The sequence below is a fragment of the Bombus vancouverensis genome, chromosome 14, assembly GCF_051014615.1.
Source record: "Bombus vancouverensis nearcticus chromosome 14, iyBomVanc1_principal, whole genome shotgun sequence".
In the NCBI taxonomy this organism is placed as follows: domain Eukaryota; kingdom Metazoa; phylum Arthropoda; class Insecta; order Hymenoptera; family Apidae; genus Bombus; species Bombus vancouverensis.
Window position 1 is genome coordinate 12,858,796 of NC_134924.1, and position 21,652 is coordinate 12,880,447.

A 21,652-nucleotide genomic window follows, 5' to 3' on the forward strand; every position below is an offset into this window, starting at 1 on the left:
TATCACTACTATTTAAGGCTAAAGTTAATTCGTATTCAAAATTAAAAATTCTAATTATATATCAACTGATCAATCTTATATTTTGAATCGGCATATTTATCTGCAATTAGTTTTTATATTGACTAGAAGTGCGATAAATTTAAATATCTCATTCCACAACTGCGTAGATATAATCGATAGTTTGTTTTACGTCGTTGGAGAACCTGCGTAGTACCTGTTGATTTTTTTCTTGAAACCTTTTGTGGAAAGTGTCAGGTAAAGTGGCCAATTTCATAGCGCTGTCATTAAATTAGAAATTGTGTTCCATTCTATTCATTTTCATTTATATGTAATTCGTTTCGTCAAATTTAATAAGACTGGACACCTTAATATTTCAACAATTATTTAATCAGATGTATAAAATCATCTTAATGATACTAAAGCAACAACTTAACACTTGTTGATTTATAGATGCTACTTTTAAGCATTATCACAGCATTAAGTGTTGCTATGCAGAATGATTACAGGGACATAAGTTTCGTAATTTTACAGCCTAACACAAGGGAGACAATCAACTACTTTAAAAGGAAATTATTAATATATTAAGTGTCATTATATTTTAATCAATTTATATGTTTATATTTATATAGACGTTATGTAACAAGATAACATATTTATCTTAGTGGACGTTTATGTATACATTTTCAAATACAATTAAATCCTCGAAACAAAAAGAAAGTCAAATAATTGTTACCATATGTCAAAGAAGTAAGTTTATTTTATTGAATATATAATATGTTCTACATAAGTTCATAAGCTCTAATTAAAAATTAGTTTCTCTTACATGTTGAAATATCATGTGGTTTTTAGTTTATGATAGAAATAATATCTGAATAATAAAGATTAAATAAAAGATTACCGTAGAATGTTGTTAAAAGTTGAAAAGAAATAAATAATAAGATTTAAACAGATTGTATAAAATCATATAAGGAAGGATATTCAGTTTAAAATTTTATGAAATAGAGAATTCATTTTTTAGTTAAATTATGTCAACAAATTATCCATACGTATACCAGATATGTTTAGGTATGTCGCTTATTTATTTTAAAAGCTTTTTATTTCCTATTAACTTTATATACTTATGTTTAGTATCTCGCTTAATTCATTTCTTACAAGATGTTCATGACAGTTCAAAATTTTAATGAAATGCTTACAAAATTATTTCCAGACATGGAGCAAATTACAGAACCGCGTGTTAGTCTGGAGGGTTTCAGACCGCTCATCATTGCAATGGAAATCGTTGGAGCAATACTGATAATTCTAGTTGCAGTTTGGTGTGGCAGTTATAGAGGTGGTTTTGCTTGGAATTCTAATCCAACGTTAGAATTCAATTGGCATCCTCTTTTAATGGTTATTGGATTCGTATTTCTATATGCCAATGGTATGTTTAACGATTTAAGGAAACTTTTAAGAACATTGAATTAACTTTTTTTTTTTATTTTACTTAATATTACCTTCAATCTTGTTAGGTATGTTAATATATAGGACACAGAGAAATACTCGGAAACGAAGATTGAAGCTAATTCACGCAGGCATAATGATATTAATTGTTGCATTAGTTGTAATTTCTCTTGTGGCTGTGTTTGACAGCCACAACTTGCAATCGAAACCAATTCCAAACATGTACAGTCTTCATAGTTGGATTGGGCTCACTAGCGTAATTTTATTTTGCTGCCAGGTATAAATGTCATTAACTCTTTATTTAATTTTATCCATATATAATCGTTTAATAGTCGCGAAATACATATATTTTAATATTTTAGTGGTTTGCTGGATTTCTATCTTTCCTGTATCCGGGATTACAACTTCCATTACGGGCTTCTTACATGCCAATTCATGTATACTTTGGAATCGCAGGATTCGTTGGTGTAATTGCTTCCTGTCTTTTAGGCCTCAATGAAAAAGCATTTTTTGCTCTAGGGTAAGTATAAACTTATGACACAATAACGTATGAGTCACCCTTTCATTTATTATAATATGTAATTTCAGAAATAATTATCCAAATCTTGTAGACGAAGCAATATTAATTAATGTAATCGGACTTATGTTAATCCTTTTTGGTGGATTAGCGGTTTATTTGGTATCACAAGAACGTTACAAACGTTTACCTAGAGCAGAAGACGAAGCACTAGTTGGTGGCAGAGCACAGTGAACGATTATGGTATATAAAAAAGCTTATTCTTGGCTTTCCAACATATAGACAAATTCCTAGTTATACTTTCATAATAATTATAATGTCAGTTCTCGAAATATTCCGATTCGTTTGTGTATCTTGTTTCTATGATCGACTTTCATGATCTTCGATTAAAGATGAAACTTTTAGCTGTCGTTTATCTCTTTTTTATCCTCGGTTAGGACTAACTAGTTCAAAATCATTTAGTATCTATGTTAAATCATATCTAACTATTTTACTATTTCATATTTTATACTATTTTTAAATCTTTTGTACAGTTTTTATTGGTTGTTAGTTGAATTAGATAAATAAAACTTTATATATATTATGTAATAATAGTTTCAGAAATTTAAGATTTTTCCATCTCCGCGCTTTCGTTGATACAACAGAGCTGTGATCTTTAAGTTGTATTTAAAATAAAAAAATGGTGGATATTTCGTTCGTGGATTATGATGGATTTTTCGTTCAATATTGCGTCTCGTAAAATGTAATCTCATCAGTATGTTCAATCATTTTAGATAAAACATATTTTATCTAACATATTTTCTAATAATTAAAATATACTACCATAAATGGTTGTAATATAAAGTATTGTGAATATTATATTGTTTTAATATATTTATATGTATATGCGTATATATGTGTGAATATTGAACTTGTATTCGTCTATCAATCAATTGTACATTATGATGGTTGACAGAAATGTATTTATTCAGAAAAGTATATATAAAAAGAATATACATCTTCCAAGCATAATTATGACTTACACTTTACTTTTTATCATATTTATAACCGAATAAAACAAAACAAATATTATTTCTAAATGTTTCCTTTATCATTTATCGAATATGTCAATTATTTTAAATATTAATATTGAGATTCATCATTTTTATGTTATTATTCATTCCAATCATTTAATATCAATACTTAATTCCAGTCCTTATTAACGGAATAATTTAGAAATCGAATTATGTAGTTAATTTCATTAATAATAATGGCAACGGAAAATTTTGATTATTCCTATGTTTGCTTCTGCTTACTGTTTATTCGAACAGAGTTATCATACGCAGTAAAACCTTATCCTTCATGCTTTCATATACGTACATAACATGATTTTTAGATTACATACTCGTAAGTGTGAGTATCATGGACATAACGTCCGTTTATGCATATCATAATACAATCATATCGTCGTATGTATGTCGTGTACGTACACAGATTACAGGTCTGGTAACTCCCGTGGTGGGATCAAGCCTTAATGAACGGCAAATATTTTCCAATTTGCTCGCTAAGCATTAGACCGTCGCAATCACGATCATCCGTGATCGTAGCTCCCCTCCTCCCGCCCTCAAAGGATCCTGCTAAAGAGAAGAAGACGTTTTGAAACGTGGATCGTGGTTTCATTTTTCTTTTTATTGGAATACAAGTTTTAGATTTTAGACTAGCATATGTCCATAAGCCATATTAAAAGGCCGCCGCCGCCGCCGCCGCCGTGACAACAGAAATATATCAATTCAACATGCCATGGACTTGTGCTGTGCCGAATTGTAGGACAAATAAAGATAAACGTAATGAAAAAGTATCTGTTTTCATAGTGAAAAATGAAAATTTTGGTGCAAAATGGGCAGCATTAATTCCCGGAATAGAACGTTTGCGAACGGGTCAGCGAATATGTGAAAAACATTTTGAAGAACGTTACATAATTAGAGAATATATCAAGTACGATAATAATGGGAAAATTATAGCTCAGGTAAAATCATTTGATTTATCCATTAAAATTATTTTCTAATTCCTTAGTCATTATTCCTAATAATGACAAAATCTTTTATTATTGTATGATACTTATTTTCAAATATTTGTTAGGTACCATTAAAACGTACGCGTTTACGACCAGGAGCTGTACCTACAATATTTGATGGATATCCATTGCAATCTCGATCGAGATCAAGAAGCCCACAACAAGACGTACAAGATGTAATAAGACACACAATGAGGAAATACGCCAGATTTTATACAGACCATACATATGCAGTACAAGAACGTAAGTTTTGACATTTTATTTTGTAATTCATTCATTTCAGGTCATATATTTTTTTCTGCGATTCTTGCATGCTAGAAACTATTCACTAAAATATTTGTATTTAAATTCATCTTGTTGGGAAGTTCTGTAAAAATAAGATCTATTTATGAACATGCTTTGTTCAAGATGTATTTATTTACAAGTAAACGTAAAATATAGAATATATATTTACACACACACACACACACACACACATATTTATAAATAATTTATGTTTAAGCAGCAAAATGTTCAAAGTCAACAGCTAAAGAGGAAGTAACCGCAAGTAGTACAACAAAGTGTTCCGAGTCAACGATTAGGGAACAAGAAGTGATTGCAAGTAATAGAGCAAAATATTCAAAGTCAACAATTAAAGAAGAAGAAGAAGAAGAAGAAGAAGAAGAAGAAGAAGAAGAAGAAGAAGAAGAAGTAAGTGCAAGTAGTACAATAAAGTGTCCAAGGTCAACAACTACAGAAGAAGGAGTAAGTGCAAGCAGTACAGCAAAATATTCAAATTCAGTAACTAAAGAAAAAGAAGCAAACATAAGTACGGTAGTATTGGAGAAACATCAAAATGAAGTTCAGGAAATATTACAGCTTAAGTCAATAAAGCAGGATGAATTTGTGAACAATGACATAGAACGATACGTACATCAAAATAATGAATGTTTTGCTATTGTCTCTCTGGACCTTGATAGCAGTGTTCCTTCTCATTGTAAGTATCTAATATTTTTTAATATAAAATACAACGGTTGATGGAAATGTTAATACTTCGTTAAATATTAATAATAACTTGTTGAAATCTGGTTACCCTGTATAATTATGACTGTTACCTTTATTGTATTGATACATTATTCCAGAAGTTTATTCCAAACATATTGTTATAGTTTTCATAATGATTCTAAGTATCTATTTAATCTTAATAAATTTCAAAACATTCAAAAATATCTATATGTCGCCTGATGCTTGTTTATAAAAAATTTATATTTGAAATTTGGACTTTTATACTGTTTTCTCTATTTTATGTCAACAGATTCTATTAATTCAAGTATAATGTCTTCTGTGAAATCGGATGTAAATATTGATTGTTCTATAAACAATAACATGCAACCTGAATCATTTGTGACAGTTACCAAAGCAGAAGATAACTTGAAAATGCTTCATTTTACAAGTTCTGGGTTTCCATTTACTACAGTAATGTTTGACTCTATCGGTTTTAACTTTGAATCTCAACGTAAGTATGATAAATTTGTTTTGAAAATAATCGATAACTTTTTACAATTATTTATAATTGTTAAAATTAAAATATCCACGATTATTAAAAATTTGTTGGAAAAAATAGTTTAAATCAGAAAAATATACACTTTATCTTTTTTGCTTAGAGTAGTATTTGTTAATTATTCTTTCTTAAAGAAATTTCGTTAGTACATTTTTCTATCAAATGTCTAGATTAAGTATAAAAAGTTAATTATAATTTTTTTTTACGACAGAAGACGATACTTTTGAGAATAATGCACCTTTGAAAATACCGAAACCATGGATCGTCGGCAATTCTAAAGTTGGCGATGAAGAAGCTCTCTTATTTACATATGCTATAAGAGTGAATGATTGCGGAAAAGAAAAGCATATTTTTGCAAAATCTGTTTTAGTCACAGGTTCTAGAAAAATAACTTACGAAATATACATGACACCCGTTGATGTAATAGCTGCAAAACTTCCACGAATATTAACTAAAATCACTATGATACCAGAAATTTTGAAAAAATTTAAAGATTTACGCACATGTAAAGGAATAACGTCCACTGGTTTAGATACAATCCGTGCAAACACTGCTCTAAAAAATTGTATTGGTACGGATTGGCGTCATGCAGACTGCTCTATATTATCTATCATGAGTGAAAGATGTAATTCATGTAAAAAATATTCTAACACCTTATCACAAAAGATTAGAAGAATGAAAAAAAGAACGGTTATTAAACGAGTCACAACTTCTTTGAACCCATTTGATGAAATGAAATTGAAGACTATGCGAGAAAAAATCAAATATAAAGATGCTAGGGTTAATCGAATGAAAGATAAGCTGAAGCGTACTACAGACCTGATCGTAAATCAACAGAAGAAAGCATGTATGATATGTATGACAGATAGTGACTTGGATAAAATTTCAAAAAATCAAAAATTAGTTATCCAAGAAATAATTTCGGCTGCGAAAACAAAGGATCCAAAAGGCCGCCGTTACACAGATGAGTTTATAATGATGTGTATGCTAATGAATATCAAATCTCAGAGTTACTACGAATTCTTGAGGAAGAACGAGATCATTCCATTGCCTTGTGCAAGGACCATTCGAGATTATATGTCTCAAGTGGGTACAAAGCGTGGATTTGATGAAAAATTTGTTAAGCTATTAAAAGAATCACAGTGTTCCGACCCTCGATGAGATCAATTCGAAGAAGTCTATTGCTGTGAATCCAGAGACGTTGACTTACATGAGCTTAACAGACTTTGACGACCTGATGACACTTCGAAGTTCAAATATCAGGTACTTGGTAACCCAAGGTCTTGTGTTACAGTACCAGTCCTTAACAAATAAATATACTCAACCAATCGCTGGTTTTGCTTTAAAACGTTCAGCTTGCGAAGAATACTTAGCTAAAATTGTTTTTAAAGCAACATATTTGTTAAAAAATGTTGGAGCTTTTATACATGATGTCATTGGAGACAGTGCTTTGACAAACAGAGGGATGACTAGGTACAACAGTAGCATAAATGAATTAAAAAAAAAACTGTTTCGTTCATCCGCAGATAATGAGAGAAAGATTTTCATGTTTTAATTAAATGTATTCAAGATAGGCTGAGTGAAGATTTGAAGAAATATAATTTTTTAAAAAAATTTAAAGATGTTTCTTTCATATTAATACCATTTCTTTACGACACGAATGTGCAACTATTTGTGAATATGATTTGTCGTATATTTTGTTGATAGATAGATCTCGTTATATATAATCAGCAATTTTCCAATAAAATATGCACATATAAATAGAGCCGCAATGAACATGACTGATAAATCTTTAACATTTAACATTTGCAAATACTGATTACAAAAAGAAACTCTGGTTGCCTATAAGATATAATGAAAAATATTATCTGAGAAGTTCATAGTCCGTATATATGCATTATTCTTATAATGCATGTTTGTATTTGAGATACGTTCAAATATGTTGCAGATATCTAGACATGTGTAAAAATAAATATGTAAATCTATGTCTCATTGTCGTGGAAACATAATTTGATGTTTTATATATGTATTAATTACGTAATTATACCATACTTACAGGCTATCTATGCAAACAACTTTTACAAAATGATATACGTGTAAGAAAGGTAAATCATGTACAGAAACACTGATCCATAGCAAGAATAATACTTCAGTTGCACAGTTAGTTGGCATGAAAACGAAAGGTTTGATTCGTGCAAATTTGCATTCTTTTATCATTTAATGAAGTACGTAAACGAATGTTTCTTAAAATACACATCAAACATAAAAATTTTTTATCTCTCAGCGGACAAAACATTGGATGTACTGGAAATATGTCTTTCTGTAAGTAGGTTCATTATTATGTCCAACTAAGAATGTGTCGATTTAGACATCAAAGAAACCAAAGAGGAAAAGGGTCAGTCATTCAAAGGAAAATGTTCAAACCAATGTATAAAGATATTTTTATATATAAACATTTAACGTTTAATAAATGTGATTTAATATAAGTATTTTTTGCATTTTTAATAAGTTTTATAAACTCTAAAATTCTATTATAATTTTGCCTGCTCAATAGAAGATTTAACAACATTGGAAAGTTTCAATCGTGAAAAGTATTATTTCAATAAAATGTTTTCGACAATATCATTCACATTACAGATAGTACATATAGGTGGTTATGCGATTTTTTAATGAATTAAAAAACAAAAACAAACTTATTTACCAATAGGTGCGTCAAATCTACATGGTATAAAAGTATTAAAAATATATTAGATTTCGAAATTGTAATTTTGTTAAATGTTTTTATTGGAAATAATATCTAATAATGGTTCATAAATAATATTTATTCAAATAACATTCTTCTGTACTAAATGAAATACTGTGTATTTACTTCTTTTATTTAAACAAATCATGAAAAATTTATAAAAAGTAATCTAGTCATTAACTAAGCACTACTCATGCCTATATATAACTAAATAAAAAAATAGAAAAAGTACAAAGAGAATGTTATCATTAAAAGATAAATCCCGAGGAAGTAGATTCCTTCTAATACATGTCGTTCTCATCAACCTACTAGATCGCAGCGCTCTATGGCTAGCGGCCGATTTCGCAAAGCACGCTTTATGACATTAAAAACCTTACCCCCACCGCAGGATTTGTCAGACATATCTGTATAAGTATACGACCCTAATCATAACGCATTGGGCGTAGTAATAAAAGTGGTAAGCCACCCTAGAGGACTAGCGTCCTCAAGCGTCAATTTTGACGAACATTGTGCGTTCAATGGTTAACCAAATCCCCGTGCCACAGGCCAAATATGAATTGTTAACAGACGTCCGACAGTAAGTTGCACTTTTTTTTATAGTTAGTTGTCTTTTAATTCCCTTATATTATATGCATGCATGCACGCGCGCGCGCGCTCGCGTGTGTGTGTGTGTGTATATGACACATAACTCCTATAACAATAATTTGGTTTTCATTTATTTCTTTCTTTCCAATGTGTATAATAAATCTCGTAATTTACATTTACAAATTGATATTAGTAATATATCATTTTCAATGATATCATATTAAGCATAATACATACTTATTCATAACACTGTTTAGATGCCTCCCCACTACCAGATTTATATATTACAATATAATATTATAAAATAGTATAGTTTAGATAATTACGCAGAAGAATATGCATGTATAATGTCAATACACATAAATTGAATAAATGATAATGATCAAAGTTCCATTTATAAGCACTTTATCTCTTAGATAATGTACAGTACCAAATTCCTTATTTCAAAAGTTACAATTGAATATATTGTTAGATACACATATCTGTAAAGTCAACTACTATTGTCAAATTTGGTAAAATTTGATTTAAAAATTTGTAAATATTATTTTTTACGGTATTGAAACTGCCATTTTTACTCCACTTAAATAATTCTTTCAATATATTTTTGTAAACCTAAACATTTATAAAAAAAGGTATATACCTATATCGTTATAGAAAGTGTAAAGTATAAACTTTGCTTGTTTTCATTGAATAATATAGTTATATTTATCTTATTTACATTCTCTATATTTACATTTTCCTATATAATATTAAATTTCTTTACAACATCTACTTTTATAGCTTTTTTTTTTGTGTGTAATGAGTCATATGTGTGGGCATATATGTGTGAGTATATGTCAAAAGTTACAGGTGTGGTTATTGATTATCCTATATTTACTATGATACAAGAAGCCTTCATGGTTTAAAATGGTTAAAAATGCGCATAAAATAAATTTGAAATTTATGTTTCATGCAGCTCAAGCGTATAAAATTGAGAAATAAATTTGTTATAATGAATTATTAACTGTATTTACTGCACACATTTCTGATATTGTATGAAACATAAGCTTATCTGTATATATTATATATCAATGACTCAAATTTAGAAATTAATATAAATTTTCATATCCTTTTGTAGACCACGTTGGAGAACACAAGTTCTGTGCTTGGCATTAGTATCTTTGATACTTGGAGTTCTTTTCGTGACACGCGCGTGGTTGGGAATTGTTATCCTTCGCTCTCCAAGAGCGAAGACACTCGATACAGAAACACTAACAGACAATGCCAAGATTGCTACGTGGTTACGTCGGGCTCGGATGTACGCCGAGTCGACGAAGGAGAACCAGAATGCGGACAGGAACAACAGCATCAGTTCGCCACAACACTACAACACCAATTCCTCAGGGTACTTATATATTTATTGCCCAAAGTATATATGTCTCAAGAGAAAGTTTACGAACATCGTTATTATCATCAAGAATTAGTTATGAGAAAATAACATTTAAGTTATTGAAAAGAGCTTTCTTTCATAGGCAAATCATTGTCTGTTATTACACCATATCGAGCGACCTGAACACGTTCTGGGAGCTCAGTCCGTCGCACATTGACCCTGATCTTTGTACGCATATTATCGTGGGTTTTGCGGGCGTGGTGAACTGCAGCCTAGATTTGGGCAGTAATTCATCAATCTACAAGGAAGTTATCGCCTTGAAGAAATTGCAACCTCAATTAAGGGTCATGATCAGTGCTGGCGGCAGTAATGAGCTCCACTTAGGTTTTTCAGAAATGGTAAAAAATCATGCAAATAGAAAAAGGTAACTTTTGTTGTTTTTCATTTTAATTGTTCCGTTATAAAGAGCATTGAAAACGCTACATGTTCTCTTTTTTATAGATTTATACGGTCCGTTTTAAATGTGACAAAGACATTTGGTTTCGATGGACTCGACTTAGATTGGGAATTTCCTGCATGGCTTGGAGCTGATGAACGGGAAAAACTCCATTTCGTACAGTTATTAGAGGAATTACGAAGAGAATTTTACCGCGCTACAAAAACGTTGATTCTTTCTGTTGCAGTAGCTGCTCCACAAGCTATTGTTGATCAAAGCTATATGGTTGCAGAAATGGCAAAGTGAGCGAACATGTTTTTTGTAATATGAGCAATATTAGATAGCTGCGCTACTATTCGATAATGGCCAATAATAATTAGAGCTATTAAGATCATTTAAGAAAAAGTATTTCTTTATGTAACTATAAAATCAATTTTGTTTATTTATATTGTCGTAAATGTTTATATAAAATTTATCAAATTTTGTTATTATTTAGGTATGTAGATTTTGTGAACTTGATGTCATATGACTACCATTTTTATGTATGGTACTATCCAATTACCGGACTCAATGCACCGCTTTTCTCACATGCTGCTGAATCCGGTTATCTTTCCACTCTAAATGTTAATTATTCGGTTCATTATTGGCTTTCAAAAGGGATGCCAAGAGAAAAGTTAATTGTTGGGATTCCTACTTATGGCCACAACTATAGACTGGATAATCCGCAGAATCATGATTTACTCGCACCAGCAAATGGTTTCGGAGAATTGGGGAAGATGGGTTTCGTTTCTTATCCTACAGTTTGCGAGTTCCTTCAAAACGGCGCGAAGAGCGTTTTCAAACATGAAAGCAAGGTTCCCTATGCCTATAAAGACAGAGAATGGATCTCATATGACGATGTTACAAGTGTTTACTATAAGGCATGTACATATACTACTCTTACTTTCTAAACCCATTCGATAAAATTAACGATTTAAGACAAACGATTGTATTTTTTTTTAGAATTAAGATCGCTCAAGGACCAAACATATTCTAATTGCTATGTACTATGTTTTAGGCTGAATGGATCCGTAGGAATAATTTTGGAGGAGCAATGATATTATCCTTAAATGTTGATGATTGGAATAATACATGTAAATTCAATGAAAGCTTTCCTTTAACTCGTACTGTTAGCAAGATTCTCAGGTATCAAACCGATTAATCCATTTTCGTTTGTCACTTCTTTACATTCCAAACAGAGATATCGCATTCCTTGAAAAGTATTTGATCGATCAAATCGGAACTGCTGCTTCTTCTTAATTTCTTACAGTGTCATAAAGTATCGTTTGCTCTTAAAAGAAAACTTCTGTCTTTTTTCAAAATAATTTAATTGCATTTGCAATTGTTTGCATATCATAAAGTACAACTATAATTTTAATTCAAAGCTATTAAATTAAACATACACGTATTTATTTTATTTATTATTAAAACATAATATAATTCATTTATAAACATATAGGAAGAAATTAAAGATGAATAATAGAATATTTATTAGTCATATTTATTAGACAGTAATAGTCATATTTAAATCAAAATTCTTTAGAAACTTTTTTGATGATCGGATATGATACTGTATGGCCGAATCACTCATAGGTATACATTTTGTTATGAAATTCCAGAGTGCAAAAATATGTATATCCTGGGTTTTAACAGCAGTCACCCTCGTTTTCTACATTCCTAGGCCAGGTATTTGTATTTTTTAGGCTGATGCAATATTGATTTGCCTGTTAACTTCTATATCTTTTTCCAAACAATTCTTCAACGTCCGATAGCTATCACTATTTGTCAGACATCTGCATTGCACTTTTCTACACGTAGTCTTACTGGTCATACACAGCCCAATAATGATCTCCTCTTTTACCCCCGCCCCCCTCTCCCCTTGCTCTGCCCCATAGATCCATACAAAAGCAAAATGGTATCGGACCAACAACTGCTTTCGGTGACCTTTAACGCGCATCGTCGCTAACATATACGTACATGTATACGAAAGGAACATCAAGGAGGAAAATTACTTTCCTATCTAGCCTTGTACAAATTGTTACCAAATACACCCTATTAATTATAGTTAATAACAATTATTTACATTGTATTTATTCATTTCCATTTTACTTGTTTTGTTTGAAATATAATTTATTTTGAAATATAAATTTGTTTTCTTTTTAAGCATATATTAGTAGATATTAATCTAAAAACTTATGTTAAGGTAGGAAATAAAGAAACTAAATAGTACATTATTAGTTAATAATTTTGTGCGGATTCCGAGGATTAATATTTCAGTGATTTGGAAAGTTCAAATTTTGAAATTAATGATATTTAGTGATTATGTAAACTAAATCGTTCAACGTTACTACCTCGAAAGGAATTTTGTGATTTTTCAGTTAAAAGTTAGTATTATAATTTAAACGAACTTTCTAATAAACAAATAAGTGGTAGTTTATTGATTTAATATCACCTCTGGTAATTTTCGTCAAACTTTCATTGCGACGAAAACGTCTACCGATGCACACACATGTTGACCAAAAGAACTGGTTATTGTAAGATTTATGCTAGCTCCTTATCTTTTAAAAGCCAGCGTCTTGGAACTTTGACTTCAAAAAGTTAAAAGTATGAATTTCACGACTGTTCAAAGGCGTTAATATTCTTGAATAGATGTTGAATTTACTGTATTTACTCTTTTCGGTTTTTATTCTTTTTTATGTGTTACTTATCATTATAATAAACGTAACAAGTGTTTTAGAAGATGCCTTGTAACAGAAGTTGTTAAAAGAAATTAATTCGTGTTTTTAAATTTACAAATGTAAAGCAGCAACTTAAAGTATGTAATTAATTATCGTTTAAAATTATTAAATATGATTCCTCTATTACAGATATGTATTATCATGATAATTACTGTTAATTAAATGAAGTTGAATTTCAACATAATTTATAATATAGATATGTCGGGTTCGCATCATGATTAGGGGTTAGGGGCGTGTAACGAATCTTCATTTGGATTAGACATTGTTGTTATGCAATAGAGAAGATATTTACTAGTACAAATATGATTATTAGTACAAGTGTGGATATTACAGAATTGACAAGTAACCGCGTTGATTAGACACTAACGACAATGGTATTAGGTTCGATAACGAATCCACGGTCAACGGGATAACAAATGTACTTTCTTCCAAAGTCTAATTTCTCGGACTCGATTTACTTGTCTACGATACTGGTATTACTAAACCAACTCTTTGTTAGAACGTAGAGTATTCACTGATCGTGAAGACGCTACGTAATTCGCTAATGAGACCTCACGAGAGAATGACCTTCCGTCACGATGCTGCTGCAGAGGAAAAACTATGATGGGATGTGTCAAAGGACACGAGATCATCGGATTCGTCGAGGAAAGCCTTCGTTCAGAAAGTGAGGGAGGGAACTGGACGTTGCTGTTAATTGGTTAATTTCTATATGTCGGTGGTCGAGGTGCTAGCAGGAAGCATCGTACGCGGGAAAAGCAGATTTCCCGTATCTTCCCGTGGTAGGTGATAGATTTAGGGGCTGCCAAGACTAAGACTATTTGTCAGTTCGAAGAACCTTAGCTAAATAAATCCTAAGATTTATAGCGGATCCTTAGGCTAGCTGAAAATATACTGTGAAGATGTATCGACATCTGGCAATGATCTTGTCCGAAGAATGGGGTCTTTGTGTAGCGAGCCACGGGACAGAAACCGTTGGTGGGTTTAATGTCGCGTGCCGCTACAATTATATCTTTTTAAGCAGAGCTATACGATTACTCCATACCTTTGTTAGGTAAAACGTTCATCCCGTGACCGCGGCTACGTTTAGCGACTGGTTGTGTCGCTTCGAGTCCAAGCTCATTGTCACAAAATCTCGGGCAAAAACATAATCGGATTAAATCGTAAACAATTACTTAAGTACGGCTTATGATAAGAATCTAGACTAAAGTATTGAGGTTTTGCCAAGGATTGCAAAGAGAAGGCCCCTCATCTCCGACAGATATAAAATATCTTTTTTATTGATTTAAGTATTGGTAAAAGATGCTGAAATATAGGAAATATTCGAATATCTCAATAACACATATTACAATTTTCTATATATTAAAAATTGTTAATATTCGTTGAGAGTTAAAAGAAGAAAAATAATTAATAGAGAATGATATTTTTTAATTATACATTTCCAAATCGAATATAGATATGTTAAGCTTTATACAGAAATGTATTTTTAATTTTAACGAAAGTAAAAGCATAATTTGATCGATATTAATCATTTTAAAAGTATAGAAATGATTTTTTTTTTTTTTTATTAGATTTTTTAAACTTTGCCTCTAATTATATAATCAAACTATCATAATGTGCCATAGTATCGTAAATAAAAAAGAAAAAAGAAAAGAATAGCTTTACGTTAAATCGGAAACATATTTATTGCACTCAAATTCATAAATTGATTGCAATGAAGTTGTTTATCAGAATAAGAATTAAAACTATCATGTATCGTTTATTTAATATTAATATTAAAAGATATATTGTTAAAAATTATTGCAATAAAACTAAGAAAAACAAACTGCAGCATAACAAAAATTAGTTTATTCTAATCAAAATCAAGCAGATCTAATGGAATATGTGAAACGAAGAAAGATTTAGCGTTTAATTTACTCATAAAGAGATAGAACAAGCGTGACAACAAGTGAAATTTATTATTGAGAGAACAAAAAATGAAACAATATTCATAGTTTATCGTAAAATATGCCGTATTCTCTTAGTTTTACTGCGGTAAATATAAAGAATTCTATAAGATAGTTTTAAGCGTCAGAACTTCGTCCATGTTCGAATAGAATCTTTGACTAATAAGTATGTATGTAATTTTTTCATTTCACTATGCATATCTTCTATCCATGTAATGAGAATGCTTAATAAAAAGTACTATTGAATTACTTCGATTTTCAATTTTCCTCACATTTTTCGAAGATGAAGATTTTAATAAGTTTTTTTCCAAACAAAGTATATTATTTCTATAAAGTATTATTTCAACAATACCATATATTACGAAAACAATAGCCATATAATCGTACGTGCATATTTGTTGATAAAAAACTATAAGAAACTGTTTTATATATACATGTGTAGTTTCCTGTACGAGAAGATTATTGAGGCATGCGCATAAAATTCTTTCCGAAGGATGGATCCCCACGATCAACAAGTTATCCTACTCTTCACCGAATCATTCAGTTCTTCCGCAACGCTCGTGGCACGAACATTGTGCCACCGGTGTCATCATAATATTCTATTGTATTTCCTCGGTATCCGATTTTCATTATCGGTATACAGTTTACGTTGGTTATAATTAGTCCATAAATTAACAAACTAAACGTGACTAAATTTGCTGGCATATATATTGAAGATTATCAATTTTTTTCGAAACTATTAATAGTTTGAATCAATCGGGGTAAGTAGTAATGTAGTTTCTTTTCAATTATATTTAAAACATATCAACATATTTGCGTTAATCTGCCTTTACATCCCATCGATGTACTATGTATATTCATTTTTCTTGTTTTTTCTTTTCTTTCTTTAAACTGTTTTATATATAATATATATATTTTTTTTTACGCACACAGATGCGCGCGCGCGCATCCGCACACACACACATACCCACACACGAAATATATAATATATATTATATATACAGGATATTTCGTTTAACTGGAAACGACAGAATATCTCGCGAAGCATTGAATTTATCAGAATAACGTTTTAACGAAAGTTGTTTGGTTCGAGGAGGAGCATCATATCGATGAAATTATTTTTTTTCCAGATCGAGCAGCGCAGGAGATTTTAGGGTCAACTTCATTTTTTTAAACGGAACCATATATTTTTAATACATTAATCGACCCATTTCGGCATTCCCCATAGAAAAGTATATTAGCCTGTTTACGCCGAGAAATCATTAGTCCGAGGAATATTTCAACTGTAATTTGTCAAATTTAACGTACGGAAGACAAAAACAATGTAAACACAGGAATACCGCTCCGTGTCTTTCTTTGTCTTCCATACATTATATTTGACACATTGAAGTTAAAATATCGCCGAAACTAATAATTTCTCGGCATAAACAGGCTAATACTTTTCTATGGGGAATGCCGAGATGGGTCGATTAATGTATTAAAAATATACGGTTCCGTTTGAAAAAATGAAGTTGACCTTAAAATCTCCTCCACTACTAGATCCGCAAAAAAAAAAAAATTTCATCCATATGATGCTCCTTCTTGAACCAAACAACTTTCGTTAAAACATTATTTTGATAAATTTAATGCCTCGCGAGATATTCTGTCGTTTCCAGTTAAACGAAATATCCTGTATAACATGAAATTCTAAAAACTATTTGATGTAATGTTTAATATTGTAACCATTCTCGAACCAAGAAATAAAGAGAATGAAAATTCAAATATAAAGAGAGAGAATAAAGGATATAAAATTTGCAAAAATGTTAATAACCATTTGCTTGTATTTAGGCGACTAGAAAAGGAATTAGGGAATAATAAGAATATGGGATGAGAAGGTCGCTACATGAAATCGTCATAGTCATCGTAAACATAGTCGCCGTATTCGCTCAAAAGAGTGTTGTCATCTTCGATTTTCAGTTTTGCTTTCCCCTTGCCCTTGTTCTTCTTCGCCTTTTCTCCTTTCTCGATTTTCTGCTTCTCAATCAACAAATTATCGATCAACGTTTTAACTTTCTTCAAATGCGCTGAGGATACTGTAAACAAGATTAATATAATATACCATATTTACCATTAAATTAATTAATTTTAAGCATACTAAAAAGCAATATGCATTTATGAAATCGATTGTTTGCCCTATTAAAGTATATTAATTTATTTGATATTAGTTTACAGTGAAGATGAAATAAATTTATAATAGAAAAAAAAATTGTAATTAAAATTAATTTTATAAAGAAGAAGTGAATTTATAAAAGGAATAATTTATCGAAATTGAATTTTTTTTTTAAATATAGCCTTTTGTTAATTGTTATGATGTTACTCTGTTGCCATGCAGACACAGTAGCGAGGATAGATGGCACAAAGACATTGGATTCTTTTATATTTTAATATAATGTACTTACAATTGAGAGCAACAGATTTAATAAGTTCTTCCCCAAACGGGGGAAACTCGGCATTTTTAGCAAGTTGATTTAGCTTCTGTGTAAGTACACTTCCATACTGCTCAAATTCTTCTTTTGTGCTAGGTACTGTCGTATCTAGACTCAAAGCAGGTTCTTCTGTTACACCTAAGGGAAAAATTTCAAATTATAATTTCTAATAAGATAATTACAGCTGTTTTTACTAATAATTTTTATAATAAAAAATATTAGATGACGAGTGGATATAATACTAATTACATTAATTTACATTCGTCTATCTTTCATAACTTAATTATTCAAATTTGACCAATAGCGATAAAAGTAATGCTTTGCTTATGTAGGCGAAATATTACCTATAACTTTAATTCTACGAGATTTTACCTTCGAATAAACAAATAATTTTAAACATTCATCATATCGATGTTCAGAAAGCACATAGTATATTGTTATTAAAATTAAACATTTATCAGGAACGGTACGGGAGATTAAATGTTGATAAATAAGACACGTCTGCATTATATTTTTATGAAATAGAAGTGTTTATTTTTTATACAATAACAATTCTGCACTTTCCTCAAAGATTATATTAAATAATTGAGATACATGATTTACATCTCTGGTACAGTTCCTGACACAAACTTGATCTTTTTAAATGGATTAAATGTAGAAATATGAGAATGTTCAATAGTTGACAATTAACCATTTTAATTACAGTAGTAAGTATAGTATTCAGGAATTTAAATACACCCAAAATTTGTTTAATTTTTTACAGCAATATGATGAAAACAGAACACTTTGAGCATATAAAACGTTATTCAGAATTTTTTACAACTATTTTACTGTATGTACAATTTTAATTTATATAAAAAAATACTTCATATTGTCCTTTTAAGAACGAGAAAATTGTTAGAAATTTTATGTTATGTATATATAGCTATTTTACTAAATGGAATGTATTTAAAAATTACATAATAATTATTTTGATTTTTACACCAATAACACTTAATACTGGCAAAATATACTGTATATTAGTTTATGAAAGATAAAGCTTTAAAACATAATTAAGCCATTAAAAATTTGCATTAAGCCATGAATGTGGAATCAACTCTTTGCGATCCAATTATTAGACCTTGAGCAAATACAATATCTGAAGTAAAATATCTCTTCTAAATCGTAGCTGTGAAAGAAATAAAGCACATTTCAAAAATATAATATTCACGTTAAGTTTCAATTATCTTAATTTAAAGAGTTATATTTAGGATTTAAACATTTAGATCTAAATGCAACAGCTTTCATAATTAAAATGATATTAGATTCGACAACTAACTTAATATCAATTAAGAACTTTAGGAGATTCAAAGATAAGAAGAAGCTTATAGATGCGTCTCAAAATTTGAATCTAAACTTAAAATTAAACAAGGTTATGAAACAAATAAAAATAACAATGCTCATACTTAGATACATACGTTATTAATCTAATATACTTTACTGTGCTATAGTTTAGATCTGCGTCAATTTTATGTAAAATTACAAAATAGTTCATAGCTTTGCAGTAGCAAGATCAAATATTTAAAAAACAAAGTAATACATACATCCTAATTCCTTGTAAGCAAAATACTAATTCCAATACTTTTAAGAAAGATCTTTACCTTATCAAATATTAATGAAATGACTATATACTTTCATAAGTTATTTAAAATTCATATTATTAAATAAAAATAGGAGTGCAAAGAGTTAATAAGTAAAAGTTTTTAGCGAAGTCATTTCTTCTCAGTTTTGTGCGGCTTGCGATGAGAAAAATCAACAAGGTTGGACAAACCGAAAGTCTCCATGGCAAGGCGTAAATCAGCTTCTTCTTGGAGCCTTTGACGCCTTATTTGTTCCGCTCTCCTCTCTTCTGGCGTTAATGCTTCCTCTTTCTCTTTAGCTTTCCTTTCTGCCTCTGCCTTTGCCTTTTTCTATAATTAACAAAATTAGAAATACTTGTCATATTAATATAATAAACGCTCTAAGTTTCTTTACATACATAAACTAACAGAAATTAGATAAACAAAAACATACAATAAAAATTGTAAATTTTTATTCATGTAGAGAGTATCCCTACAATCATGTTACAACTGGGAAAAGGAGTGTTCATGAAAGAGTAAGTTTAAAATGCGCAATAACGTTTATGCATATGCTTTGTCTTTCCCAAGGGAACAATTCTTTTTCCACCTGTACCTTACTTGTATAATGTGAATATAAACAGAAAATAATAAACAAGCAATCAAATAAGTGGATTAAATTTTACTTTAAGATAAATTACTTTAGGAAAACATATTTAAAAAATTCAATCGAAAGAAAAGTTATACCTCACGCTCTTCAATTCTTTCTGCCAAAGCTTTCTTTGGCTTTGGTTTAGCCTTAGGCACTTCTGCGGGTTTTTCTACATCTTTCTTTTCTTCTTCGACATCTTCCCAGCTATCCTGTTGATTGATTATTTCTTGAAATCATCGTACAAGCACTTCATTTTCTAACATGCATATTTAATTCTATTTTCATCTTATATTTCTTCCTACAATAATCTAGATATATCAATAAAATATCTTTACAAAATAATTTATATCCTACATGATCCGGAATATGTTCTGACAATTCCCGCCATTATCAAATCTTACATAATCATGACATAATTAAATTTAATTTTATTTAAAATTGAAAATTATGCTACATTTAAGCATCACGTAACTGTATCTATGACACTTTTATTACTTTAAAACTGAGGTAAACTTAGGATCAATTCATCTCCGATACGTAGAATCCAATTTAAAAATACATACAACACGTTAGTAATAAATTCTAAATTTCTATAATTATTCATTATCAAACATAAACGTAAATTTTCAATTTAAATGCATTTCATTCGTTTTGAATTCTAATTATGGTTTCAATATTTATACAATTCAAATTCAAAAACAAACTTCAAATCTGTTCAACAATAATCAATTATCATCGCGCTATTCGACTCATGTTGACTAGCTCTATGAAAGGTTAACCACACTTATGGTGTGTCGTCTGAACGGAAGATTTTCAAAATCGTATGCACAAAATTAGAATAAGAAAGCCAGTAACACAGAACCTTGACATCTTCGTCTTCGTCTTCGCCCTCCCACTTGTTGGATCTGATAGCGAGGTCGAATTTCGCCTCGGCGTTCTCGACATCTGTAAAAGTTGAAGGTTAAAATGGTTTCGTAGTTTCGATTAAAGGTACAATCGCATAACAATTAAATGTCGGAAAATCGATTTGCACATACCCCACTCGTCATCCATGGTGTGGATTTTGGATTATTTGCGCACGATTTCGTTCGTAAATGAAACAAATCCTCCTCGAACTAACGTGGTTGAACAGATCACGACTGGAATCAAGCGAGCCATACTGTGCGAGGAAAGCGTGTGCCTTTCTTGCGATATAGTGGTGGTATGAAACATAAATTACGCATGTTAGAGATTGGATACCCTGTATTAAAAATAATACCAAACACAATGATTATTTAGGGATTATTATTATCATTTCAATTAGCAAGGTTTTGCAACGGAAATTAGTAATAGGTGAACATAATAATAATAATATATAATAGCAATGATTTGTAGCTACAAATTTTAAATTCTAAAAAAAAGAGTTGTTTATTAATTTCTATTAACTTATTTTCGTATTTAATATATAAAATGTTATTAATTCTATTGCTTTTTCCTTTCCTTTTGTAAAATGATAACATTTTGTATAACACATTTATACATTGTAAAACAAATCCAC

General features: G+C 30.2%; 4 protein-coding genes across 6 annotated transcripts; 3 read left to right on the forward strand and 1 right to left on the reverse strand.

Moving 5' to 3' along the window:
• Positions 1 to 148: 148 nt before the first annotated feature.
• On the forward strand, positions 149 to 2,659 carry LOC117156358 (transmembrane ascorbate-dependent reductase CYB561). 3 transcript variants are annotated; one of them, XM_076624329.1, is made up of 6 exons: positions 264 to 747; positions 1,019 to 1,065; positions 1,208 to 1,420; positions 1,509 to 1,717; positions 1,803 to 1,960; positions 2,029 to 2,659. In XM_076624329.1, exons 2-6 carry the CDS (start codon positions 1,026 to 1,028, stop codon positions 2,189 to 2,191), a joined length of 783 nt encoding a protein of 260 aa, XP_076480444.1. In that variant the 5' UTR covers positions 264 to 747; positions 1,019 to 1,025; the 3' UTR covers positions 2,192 to 2,659. The 3 variants fall into 3 exon arrangements, with proteins under 3 accessions (XP_033189196.2, XP_076480444.1, XP_033189194.2); XM_033333305.2 differs by lacking the exons at positions 264 to 747; positions 1,019 to 1,065 and adding an exon at positions 149 to 255; XM_033333303.2 differs by lacking the exon at positions 1,019 to 1,065.
• Positions 2,660 to 3,504: 845 nt separating this feature from the next.
• LOC117156352 (uncharacterized) lies at positions 3,505 to 6,854 on the forward strand. The gene is made up of 5 exons (XM_076624322.1): positions 3,505 to 3,962; positions 4,076 to 4,253; positions 4,513 to 4,986; positions 5,305 to 5,505; positions 5,762 to 6,854. Exons 1-5 carry the CDS (start codon positions 3,732 to 3,734, stop codon positions 6,709 to 6,711), a joined length of 2,034 nt encoding a protein of 677 aa, XP_076480437.1. The 5' UTR covers positions 3,505 to 3,731; the 3' UTR covers positions 6,712 to 6,854.
• A 1,814-nt stretch (positions 6,855 to 8,668) lies between these two features.
• Positions 8,669 to 12,869, forward strand: LOC117156354 (chitinase-3-like protein 2). Its single transcript, XM_033333295.2, has 6 exons — positions 8,669 to 8,870; positions 9,996 to 10,262; positions 10,390 to 10,671; positions 10,749 to 10,985; positions 11,180 to 11,603; positions 11,741 to 12,869. The coding sequence occupies exons 1-6, from the start codon at positions 8,812 to 8,814 to the stop codon at positions 11,882 to 11,884; spliced, it is 1,413 nt and encodes a 470-aa protein (XP_033189186.1). The 5' UTR covers positions 8,669 to 8,811; the 3' UTR covers positions 11,885 to 12,869.
• Positions 12,870 to 17,205: 4,336 nt separating this feature from the next.
• Positions 17,206 to 21,313, reverse strand: eIF3j (eukaryotic translation initiation factor 3 subunit J). The gene is made up of 6 exons (XM_033333307.2): positions 21,153 to 21,313; positions 20,978 to 21,060; positions 20,211 to 20,324; positions 19,679 to 19,817; positions 17,842 to 18,006; positions 17,206 to 17,475 (listed from the first exon to the last, which is right to left on the reverse strand). Exons 1-6 carry the CDS (start codon positions 21,166 to 21,168, stop codon positions 17,282 to 17,284), a joined length of 711 nt encoding a protein of 236 aa, XP_033189198.1. The 5' UTR covers positions 21,169 to 21,313; the 3' UTR covers positions 17,206 to 17,281.
• Positions 21,314 to 21,652: the final 339 nt, after the last annotated feature.

Excerpts from the sequence above, each read along its gene's own strand:
- LOC117156352 (XM_076624322.1), top strand. The coding sequence starts at position 3,732 with ATGCCATGGACTTGTGCTGTGCCGAATTGTAGGACAAATAAAGATAAA. Across the intron at positions 4,987-5,304 it reads TAGCAGTGTTCCTTCTCATT|ATTCTATTAATTCAAGTATA; the intron begins GTAAGTATCTAA and ends TTATGTCAACAG. Across the intron at positions 5,506-5,761 it reads TTTTAACTTTGAATCTCAAC|AAGACGATACTTTTGAGAAT; the intron begins GTAAGTATGATA and ends TTTTTACGACAG.
- LOC117156358 (XM_033333303.2), top strand. The coding sequence starts at position 672 with ATGTATACATTTTCAAATACAATTAAATCCTCGAAACAAAAAGAAAGT. Across the intron at positions 748-1,207 it reads TGTTACCATATGTCAAAGAA|ACATGGAGCAAATTACAGAA; the intron begins GTAAGTTTATTT and ends AATTATTTCCAG. Across the intron at positions 1,961-2,028 it reads AAAGCATTTTTTGCTCTAGG|AAATAATTATCCAAATCTTG; the intron begins GTAAGTATAAAC and ends ATGTAATTTCAG.
- eIF3j (XM_033333307.2), bottom strand. Across the intron at positions 19,818-20,210 it reads AAAGAATTGAAGAGCGTGAG|AAAAAGGCAAAGGCAGAGGC; the intron begins GTATAACTTTTC and ends TGTTAATTATAG. Across the intron at positions 17,476-17,841 it reads TAAATCTGTTGCTCTCAATT|TATCCTCAGCGCATTTGAAG; the intron begins GTAAGTACATTA and ends TCTTGTTTACAG.
- LOC117156354 (XM_033333295.2), top strand. The coding sequence starts at position 8,812 with ATGGTTAACCAAATCCCCGTGCCACAGGCCAAATATGAATTGTTAACA. Across the intron at positions 10,263-10,389 it reads TACAACACCAATTCCTCAGG|GCAAATCATTGTCTGTTATT; the intron begins GTACTTATATAT and ends TTTCTTTCATAG. Across the intron at positions 11,604-11,740 it reads TTACAAGTGTTTACTATAAG|GCTGAATGGATCCGTAGGAA; the intron begins GCATGTACATAT and ends ACTATGTTTTAG.